At 43.7% G+C, this 18,281-nt stretch overlaps 1 protein-coding gene across 2 annotated transcripts in view; it reads right to left on the reverse strand.

Annotated features, from left to right (window-relative positions):
- Positions 1-18,281, reverse strand: part of LOC144791735 (thiamine transporter 2-like) — a 381,748-nt gene that overhangs the window by 36,384 nt on the left and 327,083 nt on the right. For both annotated transcript variants that reach the window (XM_078666502.1, XM_078666503.1), the window contains one exon: positions 5,544-5,685. In XM_078666502.1, the coding sequence (XP_078522628.1) occupies positions 5,544-5,685 (142 nt within the window). The remainder of the gene's footprint in view (positions 1-5,543; positions 5,686-18,281) is intronic.

The following is an 18,281-nucleotide window of genomic DNA, read 5'->3' on the forward strand; positions in this document are numbered from 1 at the left end:
CAATATAGGGAGCAAAGCACAGGGTCCAGTGACAAAGAGCCAACATTTCTCTACAAACAGTGACCCATATTATACCCTTCTAGCACTAGTAACACACAGCAACACACAATATTCTTGACAAGGAGTGACAAAATAAAACCAGATTCCAGTGAAACACACCCTACTCATAGTTAGACTCAATACACAATGCTAGCATTGATAACAGTCAAAACCCCTGACAGCAGGACCACACACTATATTCTGCCATCAAAGACATGAAAGATGCCATAGCAAAGGACACACGTGACAACAGTTGTCAACAAGGGCAGACAAGGCACTTCCACAAGAAACCTTCAGACTCCATTTCCCTTTCTAACATTGATCAGGCAAAATACACATGCCCATGGTGTCATATTTATGTAGTATTGCTCTACAAAAAGGCCACTACTGTTGGCTTTGCCAATGCTTGTTTTAATATTCTAACACCTGCTTCAAATTCATGCTGATTCGTTAATGCAATAAAATATATGCAATAACAGCATTGGTTTACTTTACATCTTTTACACTTCACAAAGCTTCTACAATAGATACTTGGCTTTGACAGTACTTGTTCTTTGAGGGACGTAAGCTCTGTTGAGAGCACTGCATAAAGTAGTGACTCTGTGCTGGATGTATGTGTGTCTGGGAAGCATACAGTTTGGGGATAGAGCAGTACTTTGTAGTACACATGTGATTACTGCATGTGCTGAGTGTATCTATGCCTGCAAGGAATGCATGATGTAAAAGATGTGCAGTATGAGCATGTGATGGGTGTATGTGTGCTAGCGTGAAGTACAATATCTGAAGGGTGACTTGTTGTACAGTGCACACATGGTGAGTGTGTGCATTGGCAGAGTGTGTGTTTGTAAGCAGCACACTTTGCTAAAATACAGAAAGGCTGCAGTACTTAACAGTGCGTACACACTGAATGTGTATGATTAATACATGTGTGACTATAGTGGCACAATTCATGGAGTTACCAGTACTGGACAGAAAGTGTGCTGTGAATGTCAACTGATTAAGCGTGCATGCATTGGCATATTAAATGGAAGACCCTTGGTTCAATTTTGGGAACTGCAGGCCGGCCTAGGGTGGCAAAGAGGAGTAGAGGAATCCCCCTAGATAGATTCATGAATTGGTGCATTCTTGTGAGCTGGGTGAGACCCACACTGGAGGAAAAGCAGGAAGAGGCTCCCACATTCACAATTCAAAAGGTTGATCTTTGATTTAGTGATATATCACAAGGAAGAGGCCTAGACACTTCTCAGGAAGCGGATGAGGGTGATAAGTGAATTATAATACGTAGGGGTAGGAGCCTGGGATTAACCTTTTGATGCACATATCACTGTGGCTGACATCCAGTTGTGTACTCTGTTCATTCCCATGAATTGTGTTGTGGGTCATTCATCTTTGGAGTCTTGTCTGCTGTGACAGACATCCTTTTAGCAGGAAAGAAGAAAAAAGAGAAATGTACACTTAGAAAGAAGCAGAATCCCAACATAAAACATTCAAGACTCAGACCCTAAATCACATTTGATGTCTGGAAAAGGATTTTAAGAAGGGGAGCTTGAGAAACCAAAATGTGTCATCTGCCAAGCATCCAGGGCTGTGTGAGCAGAGGAAGCTTCTCAAGACGTCTGCCTGTGTACAGGACTGGAGGCAGAATTTGTAATTTCGCTGGCGACATTGGAGAATTTTAGTAATTCTGTGTTAACTCTTGTAACAAGGAATTTCTAAAAAAATTCCACTGATCTGCTTTACTGGCAGAATTAATCAGTACTGGAATGTCTTGAAGGCGTGATAGGCTATGCTTCATATGCAAAGAGGTGGGCTGACATGCCAAAATGGCTACTGAAATTGTGTGACCGGAGTACCACTGCGTACAGCCCTTCCTTTGTGTTTAGAAAGCTCAGAGCAGGGTGCAGCCACAGTACGTGGGCAGAGAGGGGAGGGCAGCCAGAGAGCTGCACACAGTCATAGCAGGAAGGCAGCATCCAAGCGAAGGTGTGTGCTCCCTCACCCACAGCACCTCCTGCCCCAAGCCACCTTATGCTTGAGGTATGTGCCCTATGTACACGAGTAGGAGGATGACTGTACTTATGTGCCAAGTCGCACACAGAAATAAAATACTTTAACCCTTTGCGGGTGATTTATGACGTGGGCGTGGTTCAGACGGCCCCCAGCCATCCTCCGCACACGCCCCACTGTGACGTCGGACGGCCTGCGGCCATCCGACGCACGCAAGGGGTTAATTTAAAAAGTGGCAGTCACATTTGTTAAATTTGCCTCGGTAAGAAGTACCAATGTTGTGCCATTAAAGTACAGTGGACCTGCTGAAATGTGCGCACCTATTTTAACTAAAAGAATAAGTAGTTTCAGCACTTTGTAAAAAATATTATTAACTTTTGATAAGTTCCACAGGCAGGCCCATTAAGAGTCCCGTCGAGTCATGCAGTGTAGTTTTGCTGCTACCTCGTAAAAGTATGATATATCATATGCAAATGTCCTTAGTGAAATTCGATAAGTGGGCCCGGAGACTTAATTGCCCGGAAGCTGTTTATGCTGCTAGTGTGGCTGCAGGGCTGAATTATTCATTCTGGCAACTGCATGGCACATGAAGCGGAGACTTGCTCTCTGTGCCAGTCCTTGGATAAAAGGCTGCAGGGGGAGCGTAAAGTCCCAGCAAGCTTGCCGTGGGCAAGAAAGTCTCTTAAGAACCAGCCTGCCAACATTTTCAAATTAACAGGATGAGGACTGTGTGCTTTCTCAGGTGTATGGGTGCCCTCTTCCTGCCGGTCTGTGCCAGGACGAGATATAATGAAAAACAATCTGAACAGTAAAAGCGATGGAGGCAGCAGCAATCACAGGGACCACCACCACCAGCGCAACCAGCAGCACGGGGCACCCAAGAGGGGCTGGTTCTCCGCAGCATGCCTGCAGTTCTGACTCCGGGATCATGGCTTCTGTATGGGGCATGCTGCTTTTCTGCCTAGGCTCCATTTTCTTCCATCTCAATGGAGGACCATCACAGATTCTCAACATGCGACAGTATCTGGGTAAGGTGGAGGTGCTAAGCTCTGCATTGTACCTTTAAGCGGAAATCTGAAGTGTGTAAGGGGGAGGGGGTCAAAATAAAAAAAGATTTGTGGAAAGTTTGTGATGAAAACTTCACAAAAACATGCTCCCTAGGAAGTTTACCTTGAATTTTAATGCACAGAATTAATGATTTGTTACACATTTGCTCTGCTTTGCTCCTTTCTTTGAAACTCAAGTTGCCCAAAACCTCTTTTAAAGGGCAAAAACAACATTTACATTTAACCACTTCGCTGCGGCCGGAATTTCCCCGCGGTGCTGAGGAATTTGACACTTGCACGGTTCGGACGGCCCCCGGCTGTCCTCTGCACACACCCACTGTGACATCAGACGGCCGAGTGCCGTCGGTCGCACGGAAGAGGTTATACATTTGTGTTGTAAGAAACCGATTGTTGTTTTTAATTCTGACTCCAAAAACCTCTGTGGCAGGTGTAATTTGGGGGTGCATCCAGAGCTTACATGCATTGCATTATGGTTGCTCTGTCTGGGCCACAGGTGTCATGACATCTACGTCGTGCTTGGTTTTCGATTTCCACTGGCCTTTCTTGATGTGCTTTCTTGTCTGAGGATATTTAAGGCACCACCCCTGGTTAACTAGATGTGGGCGGAACTCTACAGAATCTCATTGAGTTTTTATGTGATTCAGGGAATTCCGTGGAGTAAAACTCTGTGAGGTCCGCACACCCCTAGTGATGAGCCTGTATGCCAGAGGAGACCACTGTTGAAATACTTCTGTAACCAGAGTGCCGGCCTCATGAACGCCTTGTGTGCCAGGTGGGCTACCATGGTGTGGGTAATTGCACTGAAGGAGTCTACGTTGTGCCTGAATTTACTGTGGCAATCCCCTATGCAAGGAGGGATTGCTGGTACTAACTTGCCAAGGATTTTGGACTGTGGCTGGGGCTAGTATGAGGCTGTGATCAGGGGGTTTAGCCTGCCCAACAAGATCTGCTTTGACTCACCCCAAATGGGCCAAGAGGGTGCTGAGGGGGATGTTGAGCACCACCCGCTTGGAAGAAATTGACTTACTGCATCCTCATGAGCAGGAAGCTGCTCCAATCACTGGGGAAAACTGGTATTTTATGAGTAGTATCTTTATGACTGTGCACATAAAAAGATAGAACAGCCATATCTTTACAGTGGTGGGAGAAGGTAAATAGGATTGCAGGGTTCAGGTATGCCTACAATCATCAAGGAAACAGATTGAGCCTGTATTTCCATAAATATCATGGCTGTTGTGCTAGCTGGCCCACCCTAACAGTGCACTAGAGGCTTCCATAGCCCACTATATTTATTAGGGCATGCATGAATCAAGCTGCCTTCAAAACAGCAAGGTTGCTATAAAACATTTAGAAATGGCTACCTATTTTGTTGTGTGCCAGAAAAGTAGTGGCACATTTTAAAGAACACTTTATTTTGTGCACAGTGTAATACTTATGTGTGATAGCTGGACTAATCAGAATGTGGGCTTCTGTCAAGGGAATGGCTCTATTATGCTTAAGTGTCCAATTTTTTAAGACTTCTCCTTGGCTTTAAACAACTTTGAGACTGTCTTGCTATAGAAAGTGTTGGAGTGTTAGTTGACAGTGCTTAAATTGTGAAAAAAGTGCAGTTGAACTATGTTTTTCTTAGGAGCCCAAAACCATTGTTGCCAAAACCAAAGGTTGCTGAGCACCAAGGCTGTGCAGTCTTGATTCTATCTCACAATTCTTTCTTCCCATATCCTACCCTCCAGTCAATTTAAGTCACCCTTGCAAATTCTTTTCTCAAAATGAAACATACGATCTGGTTCCCAAAATGTGGTACTGGTTCCCACCACCAACCACTAGGGGCATGTGTTAAAAAGTGGCAGTTGGTTTTATATTTATAGAGCCTTAGTTTACAGTTTCAACGTGCTTGAGACCAACCACACTACATGCCATTCTGCTAGGGTCTTTAGATGGGGGTTCCTTGCACGGAAACTTAAAGCTTCTAAACTCTGTGGTAAATAATATAATCTTGGAAAGTGCTTAATTGGCATTAGAATACGTGCAGAGGCCCAAGGTTTTGCTTAGAAGCCCCTGGGTGGCACTAACAAAGGGTGGAGGGCCGAATACTAATGCTGCGTTGTCTTGATTCAACTTTATGCCTCTTAAATCCATCACCAGAGATTCCCTGCCTCTCTTTGTCAGTCTTGTATCTTCACTTGCATCTCTGCTGTCTCCCTTTGTTACTGTCTTTCCACTTTTCTTTTCCGCCTCTTCCGCCTCACTTTTCTATTTTTCTCTCTCTATTTTGAGAATACGTTACTGCCGGTCCCCAAAACGTAGTACTGGTGGGCCCCAAATGCAACGACCGGCGCAAGGTAAGCACTGATCTTAGAGCACCTAAAAATGGCAGCAAGCTAAATATATGAAACCCCAATGCAAAAATGGAGAAAGAGCATACTGTACCTGAGTGACAATATCCAACCCCAGACCTTTGGAGTCAACAACAGTAACAGTCACAATTGTCTGAAGGGCCAAAGCAATGAACGTATTGAATCCAAAGATTAAAGCATAACGTTCTTCACTGAGGTTGATAGCAATCTGAAATCTAAGAAAATAAATCAGTTAGTTAAATCATGAGAAATGATAGCATTGCATCTGCTCAGATACTTCATCGGACTGCTCGTATTACTTCTAGCTGAGCGCAACAAAACATCAGGCCAATAATGTGTTACTATTATCAAGCTCAATAATATTCTTTTCATTAAGCTTGTAAAGTAAAAGGGTTGGTTGACCGTGTCAGAAGCTGATCCTGTGACAACATTATTTGGTGGCAAGCGTGAGTTAAGCTCAGATAAGTTAACATTGGCACTCACTAAGGGGGGAATGTGCTAACCCTTTGCCCTGGGTTTGCATCACAAAAGTGACGCAAACCAGGCACATTTTCCAACCTAAATCATGATTAGCATTGGAAAGTTGCCTAGAGTGAGATAAGTAGCACTATGCACTCTTTTGCATCAAGGGGCATTCCATGGGTGGTACACATGCTTTCCCATTCAACCACCCATGGGGTCTGACACAAATCCCTATCTCCTAACATTTGTAGACAGGGATTTGCAACAAAAATTATGCCTACTCGAGGAAGGCATAACAGTGGAGTAAATTTGAAAAGTCTTCTTAGTTTTCCCACCTTGCATTTATATTTCGCAGTACAACACATTTACAAAGTAGGAAAAGTATTAAACTAAGTCAAAGCATAGTTTTTGTACTAGAAGGACACCCCTCCACGACAAAACCTATGCTTGACAGAATGCACAGTCCCTTGCATTTTGGTGATAAGCTGTGTGCGTTGGCACATGACAGCCTAAAGTGTGCCAGAACTGCTGGAAAGAATAACAGTGCCTTATCTTAATAGATATAGCACAGTTTTTTTGCTCTTCCTTTGAAGCAACACAGTGCAGCAACATTTAGTTGCTGTGCTGCTCCAAAAGTTGGTAAATTTGGCGTTAGGTATCTATCTGACTGACTGGTCAGCAAAGAGGTATCTTTCAAAACATTTCTAACCCTGCATGTATTAAATTCTATAAGAATTCAGAGCCTTCTATGCACTGATCAGCTGCAGCATGAGGTAGGTGAGTGGTAAGGAACTAGGAGTCAGCAGTGCATCCAGAAGGGAGGCGCACTGGGTCCCCAGCAATGGTGCATGCTTCGGGATCAGCAATCTTGTGAGACATCAGACTCCCTAAATGGTAACCCTTTGGCTTTCAGGTTCTGATACACTGATACACATGGAGGCAGGCGGTGCTGTGGGTCATAAAATCAAGTAAGTGGAGACATATGTTGTGTGTTCTATAAACAGATATTTTTAGTTTACTGGGATCCCTGGGGGCCAACTAGCCGACCAGGAACCTCCAGGATGTGCCAGAGGCTGCATTTCATAGAGGTGTTCCCAGGCCACGCCCTTTTTTACACCTCTCTGCAATGCAGCTCTGTGGCGCTTACTGGACGTAGCTGGTAGGCTAGTTGCATCCCAGGATTCAAAGGGGAGTTAATCCACCAACTTAAACCACGCCACGGGGCGCGTTTGCACAGTGGTGAAGGGAGGGGGCGGGGCCTGAGTTCACATGTGTGCAAACACACCCTGTGGAGCGGTTTAAGTTGGGGAAGTAATTCCTTGTCAATCCTGAGGGTCCCTGGGGGCCAACTAGCCCACCAGGTACCTCCAGTAAGCGCCACGGAGCTGCGTTGCAGAGTGTTGTAAAAAGGGGCGGGCGTTCTGAACACCTCTCAGCAACGCAGCCCCCTGGTACATACTGGAGGTACCTGGTGGACTAGTTGGCCCCCAGGGACCCACAGGATTGAGGAGGAATTAATTATCTAACTTAAAACGCACCACAGGGCTTGTTTGCAGACATGTCACCTCAGGCAACGCCCCCTCTATTCACCACTGTGCAAATGCATCCCGCATTTAAGTTGAGGAATTAATTCTCTTTTAATACTGAGAGTCCCTGAGGGCCAAATAGCCCAACAGGTATCTCCAGTATGCCCCAGGGAGCTGCGTTGCAGACAAGTTTTCAGAGGCCACGCCCCTTTTCTCACCTCTCTGCAACGCAGCTCTGTGGCACTTATTGGAGGTACCTAGTGGGCTAGTTTGACCTTAGGGACCAATTGGATTGAAAGGGACTTAATCTCTCAATTTAGAACGGCCATAGGGCGAGATTACACAGTGGTGAAGGGAGAGGACGGTGCCTGAGGTGATGTGTGTAAACACGCCCTGTGGCGCGTTGTAAGTTGGGGACAAATTTCCCCTTCAATCCTGAGGGACCATGGGGGCCAAGTAGCCCACCAGGTGTTTCCAGGAAGCACCACTTCGCTGCGCTGCAGAGAGGTGGTGCAGGCCGTGCCCCTGTTTACATCTCTCTGCTACGCAACTCTGTGGCGCTTTCTGGATGTACCTAGTGGGTTAGCTGGACTCTAGGGACCCTCAGGATTGAAGGGGAATTATTTCCCCAACTTAAAAAGTGCTAGAGTGCATGTTTGCACAGTGGTGAAGGGAGGGGATGGTGTAGGAAAGTGACTCTATATCTACTGGCCCTATGTGAAATCAGCCGAACTACGAATTCCAATTTACTCACCTGTTATCAGGAGAGACCTCAGTGCTGCATCTTTGAACCCAGTACTGATCCTGAAAAGTAATTCTAACTGTACTTACCAGTAACTTGAATTTCCTTCCATAGGCTAATATTCACTGGTTTCACTGGGAAATTGTTCTAAGTGTGGAGTTTTGGAACTTTATAATATTCCTCTAAAATCAGCCGAACTACAAATTACGATTTACTCACGTGTTATCAGGAGAGACCTCAGTGCTGCATCTTTTAGCCCAGCACTGACCCTGAAAAGTAATTCTAACCGTACTTACCAGTAACTTGTATTTCCTTCCATAGGAATCCATTGTCTTGTTTTCACCAGAAAAGTTTCTAAGTGTCTATTTTCACAAACTACAAATTTTTCTTAAACATTGCCTGTATGATTTAAATGCATTCTTTCAACTGTTTACAGGAGATGCACCAGTGCTGGACCCAGGATACACCACTGAGTAAGAAAAAGTAACTATAACACTACTTACCTGCTAAGTGAATTTCCTCCCATAGGATACCATTGGTGATTCTATGTGAAAACATTTTTTAAGTGTCAACTTTTAAAATACAATAATATTCCTTAAAAATCACTACTGTAAACAAACCGCTTGTATTCACCTGTTTACAGGAGATGTCCCAGGACTGAATCTAGGATCCAGTCCTGTGGTTAGAAAAGTAATCCATAAAGTAACTAATTGCATTTAACTAGAAATTCACATTGAGCTCAATGTTGCATTGTGTTTGAAATTGTCTTGCCCGTTGCAACAACTGTAACTACTGTACTTAAAAGTCTATTTCCTATTTGCAAAGTATTTATACTACAGTAATTCATTCTGAGTAAGTATATTTTCCAATGTAATGTATAATGTAATTATAATGTAATTTAAAAAATAAAATATCTAACAAATTGTTTAAAAAATGTAGTAAATCAGTATCAAAAAAATAAATATAACAATTAATACATTTAAAAATTGTCATTTACAAAACCTCTGAAATTCACTGAAAAACCATAGGTTTCAGACATGTTATAGTTAGGAATTAGCATTTAAAAAACCTTTGAAATTCACTGACAAAAACATAGGTTTCAGATATGTTATAGTTAGGAATTAGCATTCAAAAAATCTTAGAAATTCACTGACAAAACCATAGGTTTCAGAAGTGTTATAGTTAGCTGGAGATTTCACTCATACAAAACCATTGAAATTCCTCCGTTATAGTTAGTTCTACTAACTACAACTCGCGCGCCCGCAACCCACTGCTGATGATGTCACATATTACATAATTCATCACATGGTCAGTAACATCACTGATGACATCACTGATGACATCTCAAATGACATCACTGATGACATCATCCACGTGACAATCTGATACACCGTATCATACACTAGTATAACTTTTCAACACTCATTATAAAATATGGAGTAACATATTTGAAACCATTGATACACCAATGCAAGTTTCTAAAAACCCTCTCAGTGATTCCTACATCTACACACACATCTAAACACTTAATTATAGGTTCACTCAAAGATTCTAACAAAGATCATAAGAACATTATTAACACCTTGGCTGCTAAGGCTTTTCCCCTCCTGTGCTGATTTATTGAAAACCCCTTTGTTCATGACAAGGTCAGCTCGTCATTAGCACAGGATCAGTGCACTGCATGACGAGCTGACCTTGTCATGAGCATGGAACAGGTTGAATATACTTATACATCTACATCGACATTACACACCAGCACACATCCTATTCACTTATGCAGTCAACCTACTCACTTATGAAAACAATTGATCATACTTACATTTACTAACCTACACACTTATACAAACACCACTTTATTTATTCATATAGATAGTAACTCGTACTTAGTTTTATTATAAAATCACTATTACAAGTATACATTTTTTAATACAGTCACTCATACAATCACTGAGTCTTATGTATACTTATTTAAAAACAACAACTGTCACATACACTGCCTTTTATATTTCTACTTTGTTGGACATGTATCATTGAGAAATATATTTACTCATCACCACACCCATAAAGAGATTCACTCACCCAAACAAGTGTTTCCACGTGCAGTCTTAACCTCATATACCTACTAAATCAACTATTTACACATCTTTGGACAGTCACACACCTCTCACCCAACCACACATACATTCACTATCCCATACAAATACTCACTTGACTAATTATTACTAATATAGACTTTCACATAGCTAGTAACCAACGCATGTAGTAGTTTACACAACAAGAGATACAGTGAAACAGATATTCACACAGTTTAATCACTATCCCATATATTTAGTGAGACACTTTGAATTAGTCACTTAGTCAATCACAGAGCTACTAAATCCTCTATCCAGACACTTATATATCCACTCATTCTTCAATGCAGATTGCTATATATATATAATACATATTTAAATATCAAACCAAACCACATTCACTGGATGATGCCATCAGTGATGTCATTTGAGATGTCATCAGTGATGTCATCAGTGATGTCACTGACCATGTCATGAATGATATAATATGTGACATCATCATCAGTGGATTGCGGGCACGCGAGTTATAGTTAAAGTGAAATGTCCAGTTAACTATAACACCCCTTAAACCTATGTTTTTTTTCAGTGACTTTCTAAGGTTTTTTAAATGCTAACTCCTAACTATAACATGTCTGAAACCTATGGTTTTTTCAGTGAATACATATATATATATATATATATATATATATATATATATATATATATATATATATATATGTTTGGAAATTCCACAGGCAGATCAGCTCATAGAAAAAGACCAGGTTTTGTGTTTCAACTGGTTTTAGTTATTGGCGACGCGTTTCGAGCACACGCTCTTCTTCACAAGCCAAATTTGCAAGTAACAGATCCACCATTAAAAAGTTTGGGCCCACAATCCACTGCTGATGATGTCACATATTACATCATTCATGACATGGTCAGTGACATCACTGATGACATCACTGATGACATCTCAAATGACATCACTGATGACATCTCAAATGACATCACTGATGACATCTCAAATGACATCACCGATGACATCATCCATGTGACAATCTGATACATCTTATCATACACTAGTATAACCTTTCAACACTCATTATAAAATATGGAGTACCATATTTGAAACCATTGACACACCAACACAAGTTTATAAAAACCTACTCAGTGATTCCTACATCTACACACACATCTAAACACTTACCTACAGATTCACTCATACATGCTAACAAAGACCAATAAAATATTAAATATACTTATACACCTACATCGACATTACACACCAGCACACATCATATGGCCTTAATAATAATAATAATAATCCATATTTGTAAAGCGCACAATCACTTGTAAGGGTTTCTAGGCGCTGGGGGCCATCGGGAAGATTAAGCGAGCTATTGCCCAGAGTCGCATGGTGCTGGGCTAACCTGCCGCCGGAGCCGGGGATCGAACCCTGATCCCCAGATGCCAGCGTCAGTCGCCCTGGCCGCGGCGCCACACCTCTCCCACTTATGCAGTCATCCTACTCACCTATGCAAATAATTGATCATACTTACATTTACTCAGCTACACACTTATGTAAACACCACTTTAATTACATATAGTAACTCAGTTAGTAACTCATACTTAGTGTGTTATGAAATCACTATTGCATGTATAAAGTTTTCGATACAGTCACTCATACAATCACTGAGTCTTATGTATACTTATTTATAATCAACGACTGTCATATACACTGCGTTTTATATTTCTAGTTTGTTGGACATGTATCATTGACAAATATATTTACTCATCACCACACCCATAAAGACATTCACTCATCCAAACAACTCTTTCCACATACAGTCTTAACCCGCATATACCTACTAAATTAACTATTTGCACATCTTTGGACACTTATACATCCACTCTGTCTTCAAGGCACATTGCTATATATATATAATACTTATTTAAATATCAAACCAAACCACATTCACTGGATGATGTCATCCGTGATGTCATCAATGATGTCATTTGAGATGTCATCAGTGATGTCATCAGTGATGTCACTGACCATGTCATGAATGATGTAATATGTGACATCATTAGCAGTGGATTGTGGGCGCGCAAGTTATAGTTAGTATAACTAACTATAACAGGGGAATTTCAATGGTTTGTACGAGTGAACTTTCCAACTAACTATAACACCCCTAAACCCTATGGTTTTTTCAATTAATTTCTAAGGCTTTTTAAATGCTAATTTCTAACTATAACATGTCTGAAACCTTTGTTTTTTTCAGTGAATTTATATAGATAGATAGATATTGCTATTAGGGTTTAGTGTGAGTATGGATTTTTGGGTGGTAAGGGATTTTCTAGGGTTTTGGGTGGGTATGGGTTTTTGGGTGGTAGGGGATTTTTAGGTTTTATGGTGGGTGTGGGTTTTGGGAGTCAAGGGAACCTTCAGGGTTTTGACAGAGGGAACTGGAGGCCCCCCGAGCCCCCTTTAAGGGTGTGGTCATGTTCACTGTGAGCTGGGGTACCGTCTCAATAAGGCACTGAGAAAGAAGGAACAATGAAGTGAGATGACGACCTTTCACGTTGAAGTGGCACTTTTATTACACAAAACACATGTATTTCAATAAAATACATTGCTAATGAATACTCTTAAGAAAATCTGGCTTCACTCTGCCAGAAGTACATGCTAGATAACAATTGCTCTTAAATGCTGCGAGGCAAGCGGAAGAGATTATCTACTAAAATATGAGGCTTAATTAAATTGGAAATCTAAGAAGACATTAAAAACCTGTTCAAGAAAACACTTCGCCTTCAGACAACTTTCATGAAGAGAGTCAACTTTGCAGGTTTAAGCATTTTGGAAAGAACAAAAAGTACCAGAGGCTAAGATCCTTAAAAAGGTACAATTGAGTTTAGCTGGATTATATAGAGTACATTTTTATCAGGCCTAATGCCTTAAAGCACCTAACTAGAGTGAACAACCCTACAAGAGCTAATGCTGTAAAGTTACCTTAAACATGCAAGGAATTGGGTGTGGATGGAAAAAATCCTTGGTAAAGTCACGATTTCTAAGAGAGGTGAAGATATTATCCTATTTGGGAGGGCATCACCTGATCGTGTAGGCTTGACAGTCCCAAATCAGATAAACGGCCGGCCGGAGAACCACCAAACACAGATGGAGAGTTCTGCCTTCTGATTGTGATGGTGAATATTTTATACCTGAAATTGCAGAACTGACACTGTCCTGACGTATTTTCTGACGCAGGTGCCTTGACCGCATTGTCCTAGGACAGTGGGGGCGGTCAGGTGTCCTACCGGTTAGTTGGCCATGCTTGACCGCAGAACATAAACAAAGATCATCTTGTTCTGTACATATTTCTAAAACTGTATGTGAGAGCAGAACTTACGCCAGGTGCTAGCATTTGCAAGACGTTGCGGCTTTTATTTCGGCAAGCTAAGTTTCAAAACAATATTTCAGTAAAAAGTCCCAAGATGTGCCAACTTGTACCAGCTGGGTTTGTGTACGTGTGTGGGTGTTGGTCTTGATGCTGTGGAAAATTACTGTACTTCGTGGTGGCCCAATTTACCTCGTTGTTTTCAGTGCAACAGAAATGCACGTTTAACATTATTGTAGACCTAGCATATTTTGTTAACCTAAGGCATATCTTATTGGCCTTTGGCTTGGGTCTATAAACCCGGAATTCAGGGAATTTGTGGGATTTCATTTGCTGATTATACATGGCAAAAAGTGAGGGTTTTAAAGCATATTTTCAGATTCTGCCGGGTGGGGCCATGTAGGACCTTCATGCTATCAAGGTCGATAAAAACTACTCCTGACCCTCCATCAGTTTAGACTGGGTATGTTTTTTTTTTGGGGTGGTAATGAGTTTTTAGAGTTAGCGTTTGTATGGGTTTTTGAGTGGTAAGGGAATTTTTACGGTTTTGGGTGGGTATGGATTTTTGGGTGGTAAGGGATCTTTTTGGGTGGCAAAGGAAATTTAAGGGTTTAGGATGGGTATGGGTTTTTGGGTGGCAATGGATTTTTTTACGGTTTAGGGTGGGTATGAGTTTTTGGATGGCAAGAGAAGTTTTAGGATTTAGGGTGGGTATGGGTTTTTGGGTGGTAATGGATTTTTTAGGGTCAAGGGTGGGTATGCATTTTTGGGTGGCAAGTGATTGTTTAGGGTTTAGTTTGGGTTTCGGTTTTTGAGTGGTAAGGGATTTTTTAACGTTTAGGATGGGTATTGGTTTTTGGGTGGCAAAGGAACTTTTTCTGGTTTTGGTGGGTATGGATTTTTGGGTGGTGGGGTATTTTTTTCAAATTTAGGGTGGGTATGGGTTTTTGGGTGGCAAGTGAATTTTTATGGGTTTAAGGTGGGAATGGGTTTTTGGGTGGCAAGGGCGTTTTTAGTGTTTAGGGTGGGTATACGTATTTTGGTTGGCAAGGGATTTTTTTGGGTTTTAGTTGGGCATGGGTTTTGGGTAGCAAGGGAACCTTTACGGTTTATGGTGGGTATGGGTTTTTGGGTGTTAATGAATCTTTTAGGGTTTTGCAATTTCATGGGTTTTTGGGTGCCAAGGGAGTTTTTATGGTTTAGGGTGGGTATGAGTTTTTGGGTGGCAAGGGTATTTTTAGGGATTAGGGTGGGTATGGGTTTTTTGGTGGTAAGGGATTTTTTAGGGTTTAGGGTGGGTGTGGGTTTGTGGGTGGCAAATGAAATGTTAGTGTTTAGGGTGGGGGTAGGTTTTTGAGTGGTAAGGGATTTTTTGGCGTTTAGGGTGAGTGTGGATTTTATGAGTGGCAAGGGAATTATTTGTGTTTAGGGTGGGTGTGGGAGTATCAGTGGCAAGGGATTTTGCTGGGTGTACTGTGGGAATGGGTTTTTGGTTGGCAAGGCCCTTTTAAGGTTTAGGGTGGGTGTGGATTTTTGGTGGGCAAAGGAAATTTTATAGTTTTGGGTGGGTATGGGTTTTTGGGCGATAAGGGATTTTTTTGTATTTAGGGTTGGTGGGAGTTTTTGGGTGGTAAGGTTTTTTCTGGGTTTAAGTTGGGTATCGGTTTTTGGGTGGCAAGGGAACATGGCCGGGATGCCGCCACCCCCTCCCAACACATATCCCCAAGGATGGGAAGTCGGACAATAGTTGAACTTTTGGAAGACGGGAGGGAGTCACCCTCCCGGCCGTATTTATTAAAATATGAAACAAAATTTAAAACATTAAATAAAAGTTTCATCATTATGCATTTATGTACAATTTGTCATTTATTACATTTCGATGCAGTCCTGTACTTTTGGCTAACATCCTGAAAATGCATACACTCTAATTCAAATTGTACATCCTAGCATTAAGGGCCAACGGCAAGGTCTTAACCGGTGTCAGATCCCTACTCCCAAACTCCCGCCCTCACTGTGTGAGCGGCGCATGCGCAGAGGGCTCTACCCTCATTGCCAACTGTAACTTCCCTTGTCGTGGTGGGGGCCCCCTTTCTACTCGACGCCATCTTAAGGGTCGTCCGAGTTCCCGTATGAGGTCTCTGTAGGAAGGACAGCGTGGTCTCTCCCCCCCAACCCCACACTCTCTATCCGCCGTCGCGGATATCCGGCCCCCGGGAAATTAGTAAGGAGGGGCATATAACCGCCTCCCCCCCTGGGAGGGGCCCATGGCCATCTCCCCCTAGGCGCACCATCCTTAGTGGGTGCCGCCTCCCCGTGGAAGGGGCCAATGGCCGTCTTCCCCCGGGCGCTCCCATCCATTGTGGGTGGCGCCCCACTCTAGGGACCTTTAAATTACTGCTCACCGATCATGACCTTACCGCCCGACAAATAAATACGACAGTTGTTTACCTACTAACAAGAAAAAAATTTCACATCATCTTACTGTTATCACTGAACTTTCCTGCAAGAAGAAATTTCTCCAATGCAAACCAAATCTTTATTCTCAAAGTTCCTTCATACACTCTACCAAGGAAAAAAGGCCTATACTTTCATCACACAGAAGACCTTTATTTTCCTCCAAACTTTTGCTATCAGGGGCTGGTGGGTGGGTCAAAAATGCTGCTTGTTCCGTCGAGGGCTCACGAGCAACGAGTGGGTGCAGCCTTCCGATCCGAGGAACAAGAGGACGATCTTCTGGATTCCCGCTCCTTTATCCTTCTGCGGGAGGGCGTGTACCCGTCCCCGATACGCCTACTGGGCGTGGTCTTCCATCGAGGTGTCTAGGACAACCCCTCTCGGGCGGGGAAAGGCGCGCCCCGGCCACTCCACTTTGGGCATACCAGCCGGGCAACGCCCACCCCGCCCAAAATGGTTTCCCGGGAGGTTCGGGCGCCCATCCATACGTTCGGGGGGACCGAGCGGTCGCCCCTTGCCACATGGCCGGGATGCCGCCACCCCCTCCCAACACATATCCCCAAGGATGGGAAGTCGGACAATAGTTGAACTTTTGGAAGACGGGAGGGAGTCACCCTCCCGGCCGTATTTATTAAAATATGAAACAAAATTTAAAACATTAAATAAAAGTTTCATCATTATGCATTTATGTACAATTTGTCATTTATTACATTTCGATGCAGTCCTGTACTTTTGGCTAACATCCTGAAAATGCATACACTCTAATTCAAATTGTACATCCTAGCATTAAGGGCCAACGGCAAGGTCTTAACCGGTGTCAGATCCCTACTCCCAAACACCCGCCCTCACTGTGTGAGCGGCGCATGCGCAGAGGGCTCTACCCTCATTGCCAACTGTAACTTCCCTTGTCGTGGTGGGGCCCCCCTTTCTACTCGACGCCATCTTAAGGGTCGTCCGAGTTCCCGTATGAGGTCTCTGTAGGAAGGACAGCGTGGACTCTTCCCCCCAACCCCACACTCTCTATCCGCCGTCGCGGATATCCAGCCCCCGGGAAATTAGTAAGGAGGGGCATATAACCGCCTCCCCCCCTGGGAGGGGCCCATGGCCATCTCCCCCTAGGCGCACCATCCTTAGTGGGTGCCGCCTCCCCGTGGAAGGGGCCAATGGCCGTCTTCCCCCGGGCGCTCCCATCCATTGTGGGTGGCGCCCCACTCTAGGGACCTTTAAATTACTGCTCACCGATCATGACCTTACCGCCACAGACCGGATGGTTGACCGACCATCCGGTCCCCCCCAACTCCTCCTATAGGTCATGCTTCCTCAAACCTCTCAGCCATGCAACCAAGTCTCCTATGAGTAAATCATTCCCCACCCTGGACAGGTGTACCCCATGGTTCAGATACATCTGGTCACCCCGGATACACCCATGTGGAATGACATGCAACTGTGCAGAACGGAACAATCTACCAATCTTATTATTGACCCGTTTAACTGAATGGTTCAGAGCTGACACCGAAAGGCCCCCCTGCCACCTCCTTCTAGGAATCATGTGGGACCAGGCAATCGTGCACCCCGGGACTCTTTTAGCCAACCAGCTAACAGCCGACAAGATTCGTTCAAGTAACACTCTTCTGCCCAGTGTCACCAAATCGTTGCCTCCCAGGTGTACTATGACTACAGATGGCGGTGACCTATGCCGCCCTAAAAGTCCCTCGAAAAATGACTCAAATTTGTCAAAAACGAGCCCTCCTTTCCCATGGAAAGCCACTCTGAACCCGTATTCCCCAGGTGCGTGAATCGCGTCACCTTCCTTGAATACGTCACCGGCGCGCCTCACGTATGAGTGTCCCACGACCCATGCCATCCTTTCTCCAGTCGGTGATCTCTGACCGCTGGTCTCTTGATGCAGGGTCAACCTCCAATTCCGCCCTGCAGGCTCGCGAAACTGCAAAGTAAACAAAAGACAGAAAACGTGAGTGCATGTCAATTGATCACTTACAACATGTGCAAGCGCACATACCTCATGAAGCAATTCGAGGACCAACGGCCCAATTGTTTCACTTCCTCAGCACTCTGACCCCTGGCTGTAGCCTCAGTAGCAGCCCCTATCCTAAAGGAGTGGGTCCCAAAATCGCACGGGTCCATGCCCGCGTCAGCGATTCCCAGTGCCAGCACCCTCTG

Source organism: Lissotriton helveticus, chromosome 11, assembly GCF_964261635.1.
Source record: "Lissotriton helveticus chromosome 11, aLisHel1.1, whole genome shotgun sequence".
NCBI classification, from domain to species: domain Eukaryota; kingdom Metazoa; phylum Chordata; class Amphibia; order Caudata; family Salamandridae; genus Lissotriton; species Lissotriton helveticus.